The sequence below is a fragment of the Patella vulgata genome, chromosome 2 (assembly GCF_932274485.2).
Source record: "Patella vulgata chromosome 2, xgPatVulg1.2, whole genome shotgun sequence".
NCBI classification, from domain to species: domain Eukaryota; kingdom Metazoa; phylum Mollusca; class Gastropoda; family Patellidae; genus Patella; species Patella vulgata.
The window spans coordinates 54,715,469-54,734,668 of record NC_065880.2 but is presented as its reverse complement, the minus strand read 5'-3'; the positions used below and the strand labels follow the sequence as shown (position 1 = coordinate 54,734,668).

The 19,200-nt window shown below is 33.9% G+C and overlaps 1 protein-coding gene across 1 annotated transcript in view; it reads right to left on the bottom strand.

The window, feature by feature from the left end:
• Positions 1-1,520: 1,520 nt before the first annotated feature.
• Positions 1,521-19,200, bottom strand: part of LOC126809854 (uncharacterized) — a 37,494-nt gene continuing 19,814 nt past the window's right edge. Inside the window, exons 4-6 of the mRNA XM_050534671.2 lie at positions 18,157-18,224; positions 15,052-15,074; positions 1,521-1,780 (exon numbers count right to left, since the gene is read on the bottom strand). Coding sequence (XP_050390628.2) covers positions 1,606-1,780; positions 15,052-15,074; positions 18,157-18,224 — 266 coding nt within the window. The 3' untranslated portion in view covers positions 1,521-1,605. The remainder of the gene's footprint in view (positions 1,781-15,051; positions 15,075-18,156; positions 18,225-19,200) is intronic.

Genomic DNA, 19,200 nt, shown 5'->3' with positions numbered 1-19,200 from the left:
ATCCCAAAATAAATAGATCACTCATATTAATTAATTGCACATTTATGTTTCTGAAAAGTATCAAGCAATTAAACTGATTATCTATACTTAGTCTAAGAAGAAAATGTTCCCAATCGATACCTGTCCAATAAAATTGCTTAGCTCTGTTTAGCTTTAGCAGAAAATGTTAATCATTGAACTCAGTCAAGACATTCACCTAATGAACATCTACACCACATTTAAACATTATACTTCAATTAAAGATAGGTTGCCAGGCAATGAAACAAACTCCCACAGCAGCTAAGTCGTCCGTGCAGTCAACAAGAGTTGTCGCATATTTTTTCTATTGTCGGTAATGAAACATTTATAATACACTAAAATCTGATTTGGAGTAACAACTCATTAAGTAATTATCAGAAAATCATTAGAATTTGTTTGACTTTTAGTTCTGCCCCATGCTAATGTTTAGTATACGAAACATTTAATATCATGAATTGAGCTGTTCAAGTTATCAAAATTCATTGAATATCAATATACTTGTCCGTCCCAAGACCTTAATCCCTGTTTATCAATCTAAAGTCAATCGGATGATAACTTTCGTCTCTAGAGCATCCACAAGATTTTTCAAAGTGATCAATCATTGAAAATCATTGGTCTTCTTCCTCTCACAACCTTAAACACTGTGTATAAATGCTTCCAGAGTTGAGACCTTTGTTTCAGTTTGTAGAAGCTTATAATCTGATCTGTATGGAACTCTTGTAAAGGCCCCCAATTACATACAAAATCAGACAATTTAGCTGCTGTGGGCGTATGTTTTGTTGCCTAGCAACCTATCTTCAGATTATATAACTAGTATCATTATGTATAACAATCGTTGTGAAAATAAATCGGAGAGATTTCGATTTGACAGTTTTTACATATTTTTGAAACAGGTTTCAAAGTGTGTTGGTTCTGTTATGCAAGATCATTTTCGAGGTTCCAAAGTAAAAGTTCGGTGCTAAGACCCCCATAAGATAAATTATAAATGTTCCTATTATTAATTAGAACAGATTTCGCTTTAGTTTTTATATTTTACGTTGACATTTTATTGCTTTAAATCTTCCTTGTGCAAAAACGGTAAATTTCACCTTTTGACCTCCAGGGTCACTAAGACTAAAGGTGAATTTAGCAAGTTTACATTTTTATAGAAAGTGTGATTACTTTTGATCATTTTCAGCTTCTTTTCATAATACAAGAATGACTGTGCATTCACTTTCAGTTCAAATGAACTTATTTGACTTTTGACCATGAATATCTCGAAAGCGGCAGACTGATTACCACTCGGCATCGTATTCTACTTCTACGCAAAATTTTACTCAGAAAAGTTGGGTCTGGTTTTGTGCCCTTTTTAGTGACACCCCCCCACCGCGCTGAGCCTCAAGACTAATCAGATGATATGCATAGTCTGTTGATTGTGTGGACAACGGACCAACATATGGGGGCTGTAGTAATAGTAATGCATGTATACTACATTTACATGTGGGTGTCTAAAAAATGGCATTTTGGTTGAATTTTACACAGGAGCAAATTTAGACAATCTTTTATCTAATCTGTATGTGACAATATAGTGACAGAAATATAAAAATCTCAGTGATAGTGGTCACTGGCCACGTACCATTTGTTCTTCAGGGTCATCTTATTTTTTAACTGATTCCATCCACCTAAGGCTTGTGGCTCACATAAAATATACACATCATGTTTTTTCGGGTCTAGGTGAAAACTTTTTGATACCAAAACATGAAATACAACTTTTACTTTCTCCCTGCAAAAGAAAATTCATGGAGTATTTTATCGCTAAAAACATGACAAAATAAAGTTATATAGTTCTTTGCTGGTTAACCATAGCTTGAACATGCGGTTGCCAGGCAAAATACGCCTAAATTTTACAGTAGATGGATAGAGAACAAGGTAAAAAAACCTGCGATAAATCATACAATCAGGGGCCATAATCCAAGAAGTTATGGTCTGAAATGCGCGAATATCGAAAGGGGCTGAGATCTTTGGGATATAAAGATATATTTGAAGTTTCATCAAAATCGGACAAAAATTGTGACCTCTAAGAGAGTCCACAACCTTTGTATTACATACTTTTACACAATTTGCGTACAAGGAGCGGACATTTTGTTCGTCAGTTTAACGGGGATATATTTGAAACGTTTTTTAAAATTGAATACAAATTGTGACTTCTTGCGGGTCCAAAAGCCAAAAATCAAGGTCCATAATCCAGGAAGTTACGTTTGGATATGCATGATTATTGACATCTTTGTGATATAAATATAAATATAAAGTTTCATCACAATCGGATCAAAATTATGGCCTGTCGAGGGTCCACAACCATTTACACTACTTGCACACGAGGGGCGGCCATTTTGTCCGGCAGTTTTTTTTAAATCGGATAATAATTGTGACCTCTAGAGGAACCACAAGCTAAAAACGTGATTTTTCGTACAATCAGGGACCACAATCCATCAGGGGGCATAATTCAGGAAGTTACAGTCTAATATGGGGGAATATCACCAGGAACTGAGATTGTTGGGTTATAAACATATATTTCAAGTTTCATCAAAATCGGTTAAAAATAGTGTCCTCTAGAGGGTACACATTCTACAATCTAAAAACGTGATTTTTCGTAATCCACTAAGTTACAATCCGATACATGCCAATATCGAAAGGAACTGAGATCTTTGGGAGACAACCCTATATTCCAAGTTTCGGCCAAATCGGAAAATGTTGGCGAACAATCAGAGACCATAATTCAGAGAGTTATGGTCCGATACGTGAACCAAGATTTTTAGGATCTAGACATATATTTTAAGTTTCATCAAAATCGGATAAACATTGTGACCTCTACAGGGTCCACAACCTTGGTATTACATACTTTTAAGCTATTTTTGACAGAAGTTTTAGTCCTATCTTCACAAAATTCGATCACAAGCTAAAACCATGATTTCTCTTACAGTCAAAGGCCATAATCCAGGAAGTTACAGTTCGATACATGCCAATATCGAAAGGACCAAGATCTTTGGGAGATAGACCTATGTTCCATCAAAATCGGGTATAAAAACTGTGACCAGTAGTGTGTCCACAAACAAATTGTGGAAGGACTGATGTCCGAACAAACAGACGGGCAGGTGCAACGATAAGATACGTCCACATGAAAATGTGGGCGCATAAAAAGTAGCCATTCAAAAAAGTTCAGCAAAATTGTATCAAAAATGACATAACTTTTAGTCAAAATGACCATACAAATTATCAAGACAATCAAAGAATCCAATTTTATATATTTAGATAAATGTTAATCACATTGTTAGTAGTTTAGATATATGTTGATCACATTATTGGTAGTTCAGATAAATTTTGACATTACTGGAAGTTTAGATAAATTTTGACCACATTATTGATACTTTAGATAAATTTTGACCACATTAATGGTTGTTTTGAATTTTGGCCGTATCGGTTTACGTCTGTTTTGAATACATCCAGTTTTTATCATCTGCAGTCTGCAGAGAATGCTGAATGATCATAAATTTTCAATTCATAATATTTTAGTTTGACCCACAAGATTTTTAAAACTAGTCAAGGGCAATACCTGAATAGAAATTGTTAAGCATCTCATTAACATAAAGACTATGCATATAAATTTCAAATCAATGGGATGATAATTTTAGACTCTAGAGTGTCCACAAGATTTTCGAATTGATCAAAGAGTGTCCACAAGATTTTCGAATTGATCAAAGGTGATAACTGACTGTAATTATCAGAAACTACTGAAAATGAATAGGATTTTTTTGTCTTATCAAAATAAATGCTACCTTAAAATCGGAGGATAGCTTTAGCCTGTTGAGTGCATAAAACAATTATGGATGAGGGCGGCGACAATATACGAACACATTTCAATATAGCGTATAAAAATAGTTTAACAAATTTTTAAGTTCAACCAATCAGTGTCCTATAGGCAGGCATCGATATTTCCGCGCACATGCACACGGCGTGCGCAGGCACATTTGCTTTAAAAAAAACTTTTTTGCAGGCACATTTTTATAAATTATTACTGTCACGTAAATCATGTAAAATAAAGGTTACTATTTATTAGGGTTTCACACTGGATAATGGCTGAAGACTGTCCCCGAAGTTTTTCTTTGTATTTACATAATGGACAGTCTTCGGCTATTATCAAACTTAAAACATAGCACAGAGATACAAATAAAGGATAGTTTTCTAAAACAACAAGCCATAAAATAATGGATATATTCTTAAAACAACATGCACTTGCTCATGAATGCATGTGAGAAAACACTCCAGTCATACAATGCAAGCATACACAGACAGTCAAAAATATTCGACATGGAGACGACATGTTTATAACGCAGTCGAAAACAAATATAAATAATGAGAATATATGTGATAAGCATTTGGATACTGATTACATTGGTAATGTACTTGTTATGGAAGATAATAGCCGTAAAAATTGTGATGTTCTTGATATGGGGGAATAAAAGCCGTCAAAGTGATGATGGAAAGGCTGCTCACGAGAATGGTTTAGATATTGATAATATTCTTAGTACTGTGGTTAATATGGAGGGTACTAGCCGTCCAAATTCTGATTTAAAATTTAATATATACTCTGATATAAGTGACAGAACACAGGATCAAAGGCACAAACGAATTCACAAAATTCAAAATCAACTGGCATTATGGTGTAACGGTGATATATTTGAACGTTTTTTATAAAGGGATAAAAATTGTGACCTGTATAGGTTCCACAGGCTCAAAAGACTTTTTTTTGTTCAATCAGGGCTTTAATCCCGGAAGTTACAGTCCGATATGCGCCAATATCGCAAGGAATCGAAATCTTTGGCTTATAAACACACATGTTCAGTTTCATCAAAATGAGCTAATAATTTTGACCTCTAGTGTGTACAGTCAGGGGCCATAATTCACGAAGTTACGGTCCCATACAAACCAATATCGAAAGGAACCGAGATCTTTGGGATATATACCTATATTTCAAGTTATGACCTGTAGAGTGTCCACAAAGAAGGTGTGAAAATGTAGGCGTATAAAAACGTATCATCGATGTAGTGCCGAACGTACTATTAAACAGACAAGTGACATAACGGACGGATTTAAATGGAATTCTTTATGTAGACAAACTCGTGAAATCAACATTCGGTCATGTGACATTTCGGTAACTATGAGGTTTTAAAGTAATTTCATGTTCTGTAATTTAATTTGTTCAGAGAATAAATTATCTCAAAATACATGTTCATTTTTCAGATATGTCTCTATTATTGGTATTAAGAAAAGCATACATTCTCCTATATACTGGTTAAAAACATCAAAGGGGGACGTCATATCTATGTTTTAATGTTTTTAAGATTATTCTTATTATTTTTTTTTTTCCAATTTGATTGTATCTCAGAAACTACATGTCGGATCGATACGATTTCTTTGGTTTGATTGAGAAAGTGGGTGTGACTTAGAGATTAAAGCTATTTTAGGCATTCTGTGACAATGCGAAATGTCCGAAATCACCGAAGTTGTCATTTTTTAAAAAAATACCATAGTATTAACAATAATCATCGAATTTTAACATGTGATGCATTTTGACATAGCCGGAGACCAGGCACATAGCTGTGCTACTTTTGATTTTTGATTGTCGACGAATTTGATTTTTTTTAAGTGAGTTATATTTATTATTCGTTTAAGATTTTGATATTTGACTCCAATGGGCATATAGATTGAATCAATACGATCATATAGATGTCCAAAAATAGCTTGTCGAGAAATAACAATTTTGTCAGGATCACTTTTAAAGATTTTTTTCGCATTTTAATTTCCCATTAGAAAGTCAGCTAACTTAGCGTAAGTTAATAACAAATTTTGTCAGGATCACTTTTTTGACATATGTAACACATGGTAACAAATGTATGAATGGAATTGATATTGCCGGGTTTGATTGACTCTGTGTCCATTTTATAACACGTCTGCAATCTTTATGTGGAAATCTGTTTTTCGGTTCCATTGGTACTGGAAGTTATATGAGTTTAAGGGTAACGTGGCACCGAAAGTCAACATAAGTTCAAGGGTAACGTGGCACCGGTGAAACCCGTCATTACTGCTTCGCAGTTCTAGTTTTTATTGTTGTTGTTTTTTTGTTTGTTTTTTTGTTTACTTTGATTACCGTATAATAATTTACTAGAATAAACTAGTCGATGATAAAAACATCAGCACGCAACGTTAGCGATTCCACCTGTGACTTATGACCTATCACCTGTAACCTCTGCTTAATTTAGTGACAATTCTGTGACCTCGGCGACCCCTAAACAATAGTACCGTGTAGTAATCACACTTACACCTGATAATTCTATAATGATGGCTTCATATCGAGTATCAAGTGGAAAAAAGAACAAAGTCTCTTGCCGAGTTTGTGGTGATGTTATTTTATTTGGTAAATTAGATATTTGGTAAATTAGGTACTTGGTAAATTAGATATTTGTTTTTAATTTAAATACACTATAAGTGGAATATTGGAAAATAATTTAGGCCTCATCAGAACAACAGTTATTTTAGTTATGGTGCATGCATATCTTGTCATCGTCAAGGGAAACAACTCTTGTTAGTATCCGAATTATACCGGAAGTTAAGTTTAATAAATGACAACCTGACTGCCCAAAGGGATTTAATGAACTTGTTTGAAGCCGGTAGGCATCTACTCTATGTTTATATCAACCCCAAACAACAACAATATGCACATCAAACATAATCTTTATTATTAAAGTCATCTATAATACATTAATACAATTTAGAAACCATAATAAAAAAGGTACTAAAAATTATTTATAATTTCTTCTTCTGCCGAGTCCAACCCAAGAAGCTTTCTTAAGCCCCCCTTCCCAAATCATACTATATACCTGGCAATTGAATACTCTCCTTTTGAGTATGACGCTGCAAGCACCTTTTCAAGTGTGTGCGCAGGCACACTCAACTTTTATAGAGCCCTGCCTATAGGACCCACAAACAAACTTTCTCTTTCATAGAGATATCATATTCTATCATCAATTCACTTGAAAGAAGAATTTAAAAGATAAAGTTATTAAGTTTGAATATAGTTGATGTTTGAACTTAGGCGAGTGATTGAGATAATGAAGATTTAATTCAATTCCTTGTGGCAGAAAAACAATCATTGTGTTTCAAAAAAGTGTTTCAGAAGAACTCAATTTAAACATACATTATGCAAGAGCTAAATCTGCCTATCTGCCTATTGCAAGCCTTTATTTAGGCTTCAGATGTTATAAAAATTATTAATTAGACCCAGGGCTCACACTGGCTTTCAATTTTTTTCCGCTAAAATGGATGATAATTTTAATTTACAGAGATAGGTTGCCAGGCAACAAAACATACGCCCACAGCAGCTTAATTGTCCGGGCGGTCGACAAGAGTTGTCGTATATTTATTCTTTTGTAGGTAATTAGGGGGCATTTAATAGACAATTTCATACAGATGACATTTTAATTTTCGTCGTTTGAGGGTTCACAAGGTTCTAAAAACTAAAAAGATAGGTTGCCAGGCAACAAAACATACGCCCACAGCAGCTAAATCGTCCGAGCGGTCGTCGAGGGTTGTCGCATATTTATTCCTTTGTAGGTAATTGGGGGCCTTTACAACTTACAAGACAGTTCCATACAGATCAGATTTTAATTTTGTCGTTTGAGGGTTAACAAGGTTCTGCAAACTGAAACAAGGGTCTCAACTATGGAAGTAATCTACAGAAATTGTTGAAATTTGACAGGCTTTTTCGTTTTACTAATTTAAATAATGCATATAAATTTCATACAGATCACATGATCACTTTTGTCATTCAAACGTTTACAATTGCCATAACTCTAGAAATTATTGACGGAAACTGCTAAAATTCAATAGATCTGTTTCACAAATTTAAATGATGCATATAAATTTCATACATATCGGATGATAACTATCATCAATCGAGCATTAACAAGGTTTAACAAAGTGAAACAAGGGAAATAACTCTAGAAGTAATTATTGTAAATTGCTGAAATTCAATAGGCTTTTTCGTTTCACTAATTTAAATCATGCATATAAATTTCACAAAGATCAGGTGATAACAAGGATCAATAAAGTGAAACAAGGGGCATAACTCTAGATGTAATAAACGGAAATTGCTGAAATTCAATAGGCTTCTCTGTTTCACTAATCTAAATAATGCATATAAATTTCACAAAGACCGAATGATAACTTTTGGCGTTGGAGCGTTCACAAGGTTCAATAAAGTGAAATAAGGGCCTCAAGTCTAGACGTAATAAACGGCAATTGCTGAAATTCAATAGGCTTCTTCGTTTCAGTAATCTAAATAATGCATATAAATTTCAGAAAGATCGGATGTTCACTTTTGACGTTAGAGTGTTCACAAGGATCAATAAAGTGAAACAAGGGCCATAAGTCTAGACGTAATAAACAGGAATTGCTGAAATTCAATAGGTTTCTTCGTTTCAGCAATCTAAATAATGCATATAAATTTCAGAAAGATCGGATGATAACTTTTGACGTGAGAACCTTCACAGGGATCAATAAAGTGAAACAAGGGCCATAACTCTAGACGTAATAAACGGAAATTGCCGAAATTCAATAGGTTTCTTCGTTTCAGTAATCTAAATAATGCATATAAATTTCAGAAAGATCAGATGATAACTTTTGGTGTTAGAGCGTTCACAAGGTTCAATAAAGTGAAACAAGGGCCATAACTCTAGACGTAATAAACGGATATTGCCGAAATTCAATAGGCTTCTTCGTTTCAGTAATCTAAATAATGCATATAAACTTCAGAAAGATCGGATGATAATTTTTGGTGTTAGAGCGTTCACAAGGTTCAATAAAGTGAAACATGGGCCATGACTCTTAGACTTAATAAACGGAAATTGCTGAAATTCAATAGGCTTTTTCGTTTCACTAATTTAAATAATGCATATAAATTTCACAAAGATCGTATGTTAACTTTTGGCATTAGAGCGTTCACAAGGTTCAACAAAGTGAAACAAGGGCCATAACTCTAGACGTAATAAACGGAAATTATTGAAATAAAATAGGCTTCTTCATCTCACTAATGTAAACAACATATATCAATTTTAAACAATTGGATGATAACTTTTGGCGTTAGAGCGTTCACAAGAAATTGTGGACGGACCGACCGACGGAGAGACGGGGGCGACAGCAATATACGTCCACATTTCAATGTGGGCGTATAAAAAGGGCTGTAACTCTGGAAGTAATCACAGAAATTGTTAAAATTCAACAGGCTTTTTTGTTTTACTAATTCAAATAATGCATATCAATTTCATACAGATCAGATAACTTTTGTCGTTCGAACGTTCACAAGGTTCAACAAAGTAAAACAAGGGCCATAACTCTAGAAGTAATTGACAGAAATTTCTGACATTCAACAGGCTTCTTCATTTCACTAATTTAAATGATGCATATGAATTTCATACAGATTGGGTGATAACTTTTGTTGTTCAAGCGTTCACAAGATTCAACAATGTGACACAAGGGCCATAACTCTAGATGTAATTAACGGAAATTTGCTGAAACTCAATAGGGTTGTTCGTTTTACTAATTTAAACGATACATGTAAATTTTATAAAGATCGGATAATAACTTTTGTCGTTAAAGCATTCACAAGGTACAACAAAGTGCAACAAGGGTCATAACTCACGGTGTAATTAACGGAAATTGCTGAAATTGAATAGGCATCTTCGTTGCACTAATTTAAATGATGCATATCAATTTCAAATCGATCGGAAGATAACTGTTGTCATTAGCGCGTTCACAAGATTCAACAAAGTGAAACAAGGGCCATAACTCTGGATGTAATTAACGGAAATTGCTGAAATTCAATAAGCTTCTTTGTTTTACTAATCTAAATGATGCACATAAATTTCATACATATCGTGTAATAACTTTTGTCGTTAGAGCATTCACAAGGTTCAACAAAGTGAAACAAGGGCCATAACTCACGGTGTAATTAACGGAAATTGCTGAAATTGAATAGGCATTTTTGTTGCACTAATTTAAATGATGCATATCAATTTCAAACAGATCGGATGATAACTGTTGTCATTAGAGTGTTCACAAGATTCAACAAAGTGAAACAAGGGCCATAACTCTAGATTTAATTAACGGAAATTACTGAAATTCAATAAGCTTCTTTGTTTTACTAATCTAAATGATGCATATAAATTTCATACCGATCAGAAGAAATTAACGGAAATTGCTGAAATTAAATAGGCTTCTTCATCTCACTAATGCAAACAAAATATATCAATTTCAAAACAATCAGATGATAAACGTAGTTTGTAGAGTGTTCACAAGAAATTGTGGATGACGGACGGACGGACGGACGGGGGCGACGGCAATATCTGACCACATTTCCATGTGGGCGTATAAAAATGTTCATATATTTTTTCGCCAACTGGAATATTTTATCTGCCAAAAATGTGTGATAAAAAAAGACAACATGTAACATTTTTAATTCTCAGGCAGGCCTATTATAAAAAAAATTACCGATATAATTACAATATACAACTAAAACTGCGATGCAGTAATGACGGGATTCACTGGTGCCATGTTACCACGTTACCCTTGAACTTATGACACTTCCGGTGCCTCATTACCCTTGAACTTATGTCACATTCGGTACCAATGAAACCGTTAAACAGATTTCCACGTAAGCATTGCACATGTGTTATGAAATGGACGCAGAATCAACCAAATCCAGCAATATCAATTCCATTTATACATTTGTTACCATGCGTTAGATATGTCAAATATGTGATCCTGACAAAATTTATTACTAACTTACCACTAAGTTAGCTGACTATCTAATGGGAACTTAAAATGTGAAAAGAAAGTTTTAAAATTGATCCTGAGAAAATTGGTTATTTCTCGACATCTATATGATCGTATTGATCCAATCTATATCTCCATTGGAATCAAATATCATAATGTTAAACGAATAATAAACATAACTCACTTCAAAAAATATTTGTTTTAAAGGCTAAAAATACAGTTTTTGTCAAAACGACATTACTTTCTGGTGATAATGAAAATGTTAAATTAGTTCCATGAAATAATAAATGACAACAGCCATCACATGGTGAAAATTTAATGAAAATCAAATAATAATTGACACTTTTATAGACCAAAAACCTTGAAAAGTGACTTGTAGAAAATCGTCTATTTCTCTGCAACTGTAAAAGTTAGGAACCATTTTGTGGTATCTGTATGATCGTATTGGTTCATTCTATTTGTTGACTGCAATCAAATGTCATTAATTTAAAAACATTACAAATCAGACTCATTTGAATAAAATATCTGTTTTGAAGGCTATAAATACAGTTTTTGCCCATATGATGCCATTTCTGGTGACACTGAAAATGTAAAATTGGATCCGCCCAGTCAAAAATGGCATAAGGCATCATATGGTGAAAAAAAAAAGAAAATCGGATTACAATTAACTCTTTTACAGGCAAAAATACGTGAAAAGTGACTCATGCAAAATTGCCTATTTCTCGGCAACTGCTAATATTACAAACTAATTTTGACATAAATTGTCATCGTATGGATTAATGCTACAGGTTCGGGAAAGTTGTCAAGAAATATTTTAAAATATGAAAAATCTGAATGCATTTTAAATAGCTCATTTTTACACCTTTTTTCAGCTATAAATCAAAATGATGCAAATGCCAAACCGAAATAAAAATAACCAACACAAAGCAAGACATATTTTGCGTCTTTAGTATGAGCATTCATCTTGATCCCTTAGATTTGTAAACATAAATATTTGCTTTTTAAAAGACCTTTCGACACGTCAAAATTGAAGTTTTGGGCAAAATTACATCACTTCCAGTGCCGACAGAAACTTTTATATGTAGAAGTAAGTTGAGAATTTGCACCAGGTGGCTTTTATTTTACACAAATCAGGCAATAAATGATTAACCCAGAACCCATACACTGAAATTAAAATGCGAAAAATCTTAAAAAGTGATCCTGACAAAATTGGTTATTTCTCGGCAAGGAAAGATGTTAGAAACAATTTTGTGATATCAATATGATCGTATTGATTAATACTATTTGTCCATAGGAATCAAATATCATAATTTTACATCAATAATAAATATTGCTTACTTCAAACAATTACTTGTTTTAGAGGCTAAAAATACAGTTTTTGCCAAAGTGACGGTACTTCCAGTGATAATGAAAATACTAAATTACTTGTATGAAATCGTAAATGGCATTAGGTATCACACAGTGAAATTTTTATGAAAATCGAATAATAATTGACACTTTTATAGACCAAAAACCTTGAAAAGTGACTTGCTGAAAATCGCCTTTTTCTCTGCAACTGAACAAGTTAGAAAACATTTTGTGATATCTATGTGATCGTATGTTATCATACTATTAGTTGATTGGAATCAAATATCATAATTTTGAAAACATTACAAAAAAGACTCATTTGAATAAAATATCTGTTTTGAAGGCTATAAATACATTTTTTGTCCAAATGGCGCCATTTCTGGTGACATTGAAAATGTTAAATTGGTTTGAACTAGTCAAAATTGACATTACGCATCAAATGGTGTCATTTTTATGAAAATCCAATAATAATTGGCTCTTTTACAGGCAAAATAGCGTAAAAAGTGACTCATGCAAAATTGACCATTTCTCGGCAAATACTTATATAACAAACTAATTTTGACATAGATTCTCTTCGTATGGATTAATGCTACAAGTTTATGAAAGTTGTGAATAAATATTTTGAAATATGAAAAGCCTGAATGGGTTGTAAATAGCTCATTTTGACACCTTTTTTCACCTTTAAATCGAAATGGCGCAAATACAAAACCAAAATTAAAAAAAGTGAGTCCGAGATTTTATGCGCCTTTTGTAGGGGCATTTATCTTGATCTATCAGATTTGCAAAAATTAACATTTGCTAGTGAAAAGACGTTCCGACACGACAAAATTGGGGTTTTTAGCAAAATTGAGTCACATCTGGTGCTGATAGAAAACTTTACCGGTAATAAAAAAATTGAGAATTTGCACCATGGAGCATATGAACTTTGTTTTATAAAAATCGGGCAATAAATAATTAACCTAGAACCGATAAACTGAATTAGCCAATAGCGGCCAAGAAAAATTATCAAGACAAAAAATGTTCACATTTTTTTATCAAATCAGACGACCTCTTAACCCTGGGTAAAATGCCATAAAAAATTATTCATTAATAAAAAAGTTTTTTGTCAAAATATAAATTTTCAAAATTTGGCGCCTAATATCTCCGAAGATTCGTCGAAAATCAAAAATCTAAACTACCGTAGCTATGTGCCCTGTCTCAGGCTATGTCAAAATGTATCCAATGTTAAAATCCGACGATTATTGTTAATATTACTGCAATATTTCAAAAAACGACAACTTTGGCGTTTTGGACATTTCGCATAGTCGCAGAAAGTTTGAAATAGCTTTAATCTCTAAGTCACACCCACTTTCCCAGTAAAACTGAAGACATCGAATTGATTCGACAAGTAGTTTCTGAGATATGCTCAAGTGGAAAAAAAAAAAAATAATAATAATAAGAATAATCTTAACAAAAACAATAGTGTTTCACACAAGCTACGCAGTGTGAAACCCTAACAACTTAACACATTCGTCTTTACATAATACATAAGCCCAGTTTTGAGTCAATTTACTAAGATTAGTTTTTCAGGGGGTGACTTTAGTCTATTTGCACACTATATTGCACAATATATTTTCAGTATTTACACGTCAAATCTCATCCAAGGACAGCTAATTTTCTATAAATTCATGTTTTGCGTGTAAAATAGTTCTACTGTTATTTTCATGTACCGTAAAGGAATCAGAATCTGAATCCCCGATAGAATGACATAAATTTCAATTTCATTTGTAACAGATGCTTCCATTATACTCGTCGCTCAATTTAGAGCATTTTGGCAGCAATAATATGAAGCAATTGGTGGACTGTTTTCTCACTCGAGCATCTTCGCTCATCGACTCAAACTTTTGTTTCCAACCAATGGTGATAATACAAATTTTTTTTTTTAAGACGAAACGAAACATCAAATAATCAACACTTGGATAAACATTAGGAGTAAATAATGACTTGAGATAGGTTTTACAATAGGGAATTATCAATCAACTAATCATTAATCCGAGACAATTGGTAAGTATTACTCATTGACACGATCCAGATTATCAGCGAGTTGATTAATTTATAGTATACCCGCCACGTGATTGACACTCAATGTAATGGTTAATCAAGGATACGATTAGAATTTTAAGACTTTTTTCCGCCAGTCCCCAAAAAGAATAGCCAGTGCCGCAAAATGTTATCGCCAAAACTATCGCCAAAATGAAATTTTAATGGCCACTTTGATATTTTTATCACAAATTAATGCGACATTGGCGAACGACAGCGCAAGCCCTGATTTGACCTTTATTTACACAACAAGCTCAAAATCATCTACGTAGACCCACAGATGTCTTGGATACAGTTTGGATTTAAACAGTCGTCCATTTAAAATTAAATCAATAAAGGGCGATGAAAGGCCTGCCAAGCGAGGCTACCATAGCCATTGAGCTATTACTTAATAATCGAGAATATGTGGATGGAGTTATTGTCTGTCAATCAAACGATCGCCAATTCTCATAGACGGTGCAGACACAATTGATGCCTATTTCTAGTCCAAACTTCCGATAGTGACAATTCCGTTCAGAACAAAGTAATTTGACTGAAATTTTCAACATTTTCTTTTTTTTTATTATCTATTTTTGAATTATCATAGCAAGAATGGCCAACTCTTTATAAAACTCTTAACTAATGTATCTTTAATACCCAACAAAATTGTTAACTACAGCTGGAACATCTAACAACCAAAATAGCAATAAAAGACAAAATATCATAGCTCATTAATCAGGAAGCTGTAATATAATTACTTACTCAGTTCTGCTAGAAGCTTGTCCCTTAAAACAAAAAGAGTTATATTTTAAAATTATCAAAACTTGATTTACCACTTAATGAGGGTGAGGGGGGGATGGCAGAATGGTTAGCAAGCGAATTATTGAAATAAAATTGAAACATGTGTTAGTCTGGAAATGACCTAGTTTGTGTCGAGTGGACATTAAACTCTATTTCTTTCTCTCTCCCCTCTAGACAGTGAGAACTACTAAGAGGTGAATCTGTGCACAGCTATTATAGAAATCTCTGTTTGGCTCGTAATTTGTACGCTTATCAAAAGAAAATTAATTTCCCGACTATTACTCGATATTACCGCGTTAAAATTGTAAATAAGGTGCGTTAATTAACAAGCGTGAAAAACTGTTAATTAACAAGCGTGAAAAACTGTCTGAGACTGAGAGGTGAGTTAATTAACGCTAGGGGTGAAAAACTGTGTGATGGTGCATTTTCTGTAGATGTGTGTTAATTAACTGACCGGTAAAAAATGAATGTCAATGGTGTGTATTGTTTAATTGGCGTGTTTTCTCGCTAGTCGCGATAACTGCACCAAAAGGAGTATAATCAAGGACCAACAGGCTTTATCTGACACGTACGTGTTAAATCAAGATTTGGGAAGTAAAACTGTTTTACCGTGCGACTTATCATTCGACCGTGCATCTTGGCACGTTTTTATAATTTTAATAAATGTGAAACAGTCAATGAGCGTAGAAAAATAGTTTTTGCTGGATTTACTCTCTATATTCCCGTGGATATTCCAACTGGCCGCTGACTGCTGGGTATTTGAAAATGACATTACATTCGCCTTTCCGTAGGATAGATTAAGGTCCATATTTTTATTTCATTAAATGCAACTTTATATATATATTGTACGCAATACAAAAGACACATAAGAGAAACGTAGATCATAGCGAGTACACACCCCTTTCTAAAGACCTGTCTTTAATTATACAAAGGCCTGCGTAAAACACACGGTCGAATGATAAATCGCACGGTAAAACAGTTTTACTTCCCAAATTTTGATTTAACACGTACGTGTCAGATAAAGCCTGTTTGTCCTTGACTATACTCCTTTTGGTGCAGTTGTTGCAACTAGCAAGAAAACACGCCAATTAAACAATACACACCATTGACATTTATTTTTTACTGGTCGGTTAATAAACACACCTCTACATCCCTAGCGTTAATTAATTCACCTCTCAGACAGTTTTTCACCCTTGTTAATTAACGCAACTTATTTACAATTTTAACGCGGTAATACGGAGTAAAAGTCAGGAAATTAATTTTCTTTCAATAGACGTACAGATAACGCCCCAGACATAATTTTCTATAAGGGCCATGAACAGATTCACCTCTTTGTAGTTCTCAGTGAGAGCATCCACAAGATTTTTCAATTATTGAAATAAAATTAAACCATGTGTTAGTCTCGAAGCGGCCTAGTTTGTGTCGAGTGGACCTTAAATCCCATCTCTCTATTTCAAGATCCACGGTTGGTATATGTAAATCATTAACTGATAAATAAAATCGTCAAGCCAATCTCTATATTTATTACGTCTTCTTGTTGAAACATTATTTTCATGGCCTATAAAATTGATACCAGTATTCGTAAGGTATATTATGTACAGTGCACTCTGTCACATCCGACATCGTACGGGATTGTTACAATATGTCGGATTACGCAGAGTGTCGGAATACCCAGTTTTCTCAAAACTAGAAAATAGTGTAACTTCGAAAACCAAAAGTATTATTATAATGTAGCTTCGAACATAGAACTTCGAATCACCAGAATGTTATTCCCTTTAAAAATGATAAACCTTTCTGTACATTCAAAATTTTATTACATTAATTTTTATTTCATTTAACATGCGTAGGCATTTTGAATAGGTCAAGTCTGTCGTTAATTTATCTTCTTCCACATCTTCAGTTGATCGCACTCTTGCCTTTGCTATCACGTGTTCATTCATAATGGGCGTACTCGATTGAACGTTCCGGAATTAATTTCTCTCATGTCAAAAATAGTGACAATCGAGTGAAAATGGGTACTTCGGGCTACAAAGCATGCGTCGACTGGATATATAAATATCTCATCCAACCATGCAGCCGAAACCCGTTCGTCGTGTTTAATTACATCACAATTCTACTTACACCACCTCCGTCGACGGGACTGACAGAATTGTGACAGGACTGAATTCCGCGTCACTCGATTGCAATTCTGTCAATTCGGGACGTTCCGGACTGTGAATCGAGTATCCCCAGGCCGTCGTCACACGGTTCGAAGAGATTCGTAGGTTGACCAAACTTATAGGTTATTCAGGTTCAATCAGCATGCGCAACGAATGTTTCCAACAGGTGCTAGGAATATTTTTACGACTGTGAATTCAGGGGAAAATTTGTGGATATTCTTGAGTATTTGTCACAACTGTCGTACAAAAGATTAAAATTATCAAAGTAATCAACAAAGACCAATGGTAGCGAGTTTTAATCTCACAGATAATTGATTGGTGATTGCTTGGTAATCTTTTGTGGCTTCACACCCATCCAGTTTTAATCTCGCAGATAATTGATCGGTAAGTGTTTGCTTCACACCCACCGATTGAAGGCCGGATTATATGGTGTCGATTTAATGGAAATCGTATGACGGGACGGCTGATTGATGTCGTAATCCGGAACGTACAGAGGTCGAATTACCCAGAGATTTTTTGGCGGAAGTAATAAGGAAATAAATCGGGACATGAAAATGGTGTCGGAAGTAACAGAGTGCCGGAGTGATCAGAGGTCGGATGTGACAGAGTGCACTGTACAAAGAGATCAAAGCAAATAACTCAGAAATTGAATAAGCTTCTTTGTCCCACTGATGTGAACATGCATAAATTTTGAAAAGATAAGATGATAAATGTAGAATGTAGTGTACTCACTAAGTCAAGATTATCTATTTCTAACTTAACTTATTAAATGGCAATCGTGTTTCAAACCATTTACATCTCGGGCCATCCAATGTCCTAGAGAGTTGATTATAGGCTTATCGTTAGAATAAAGATTATTACCTATAATAAATCGAGTGAAATAGGTAATTATAAATTATCATCTTACCCTTTTAGCATGTGCTTGTTTTTTATTTTCTATACGTTTTTGATCATTGTCCTTCGACGTACTATCATCTGAAAGTTTAAGTAAATTGAACACTTGTGTAGTATGATTTCAAAAAGATCATTTTACAAAGGAATTTATGACCGACTGTAAACAGAAGTCAGAGAGGATTGGGAATAAAATATCAAGGTCCATAACTCTGGCAGTAACTATCAAAAACTGTTGAAAATCATTAGGCTTCATTGTCTGATGACCTTAAACACTGTATATAAATTTAAAGTCAATCAGATGATTACTCGATTTTAAGATTGTTAACAAGATTTTTCAAAGAGGTCAAGGTCTTTTTCGTGTCATGACCCTACCCAATTTGTATAATTTTGATACGAACTCTAGCATCTATAGAGAGTCCACAAGATTTTTCAAAGAGGTCAAGGGCCATAGCTCTAGCAGTAATTATTGGAAATTGTTGAAAATCAATAAGCTTCATTGTCTCAACCTTAACCACTGTGTATGAATTTGTAGTCAATCGGATAATAACTTTAGCCTCTTAGAGTGTCCACAAGATTTATAGAAGTGATCAAGGACTATAACTCTGGCAGTAATTATCAGGGATAGCTAAAAATCAATAGGTTTCTTAGACAATGTGTATTTAAAGTCAATCGGATAATATAGTTTTCGCCTATAAAGCGTCCACAAGTAATGGTTGACACCGGACTGTCAGACGGGGGCGCTGACAATAAACAGCCACATTTCAATGTGGGTGTAAAAAACTGCAAAAAAAAGGGGATAAATTGAACAAATCTGAATAAGCATCATCCACCTAAGCCACAAACCCACCAACGATTACCGTATGAGACAAACATAACATACATACATTAAAGGCTTGTTGCATCATTACCATTTACCAATATATGAACCCCTTGCAAACTACAATATTGTGAAAATCTAATCTCTAATAGGAATACTAGTCCAAAATTGGTTCAAGTCTGTTCAATTTTTACAAAGTTACAATAAATTGAAATTTCATTAATCTATCCTGCTTGATAT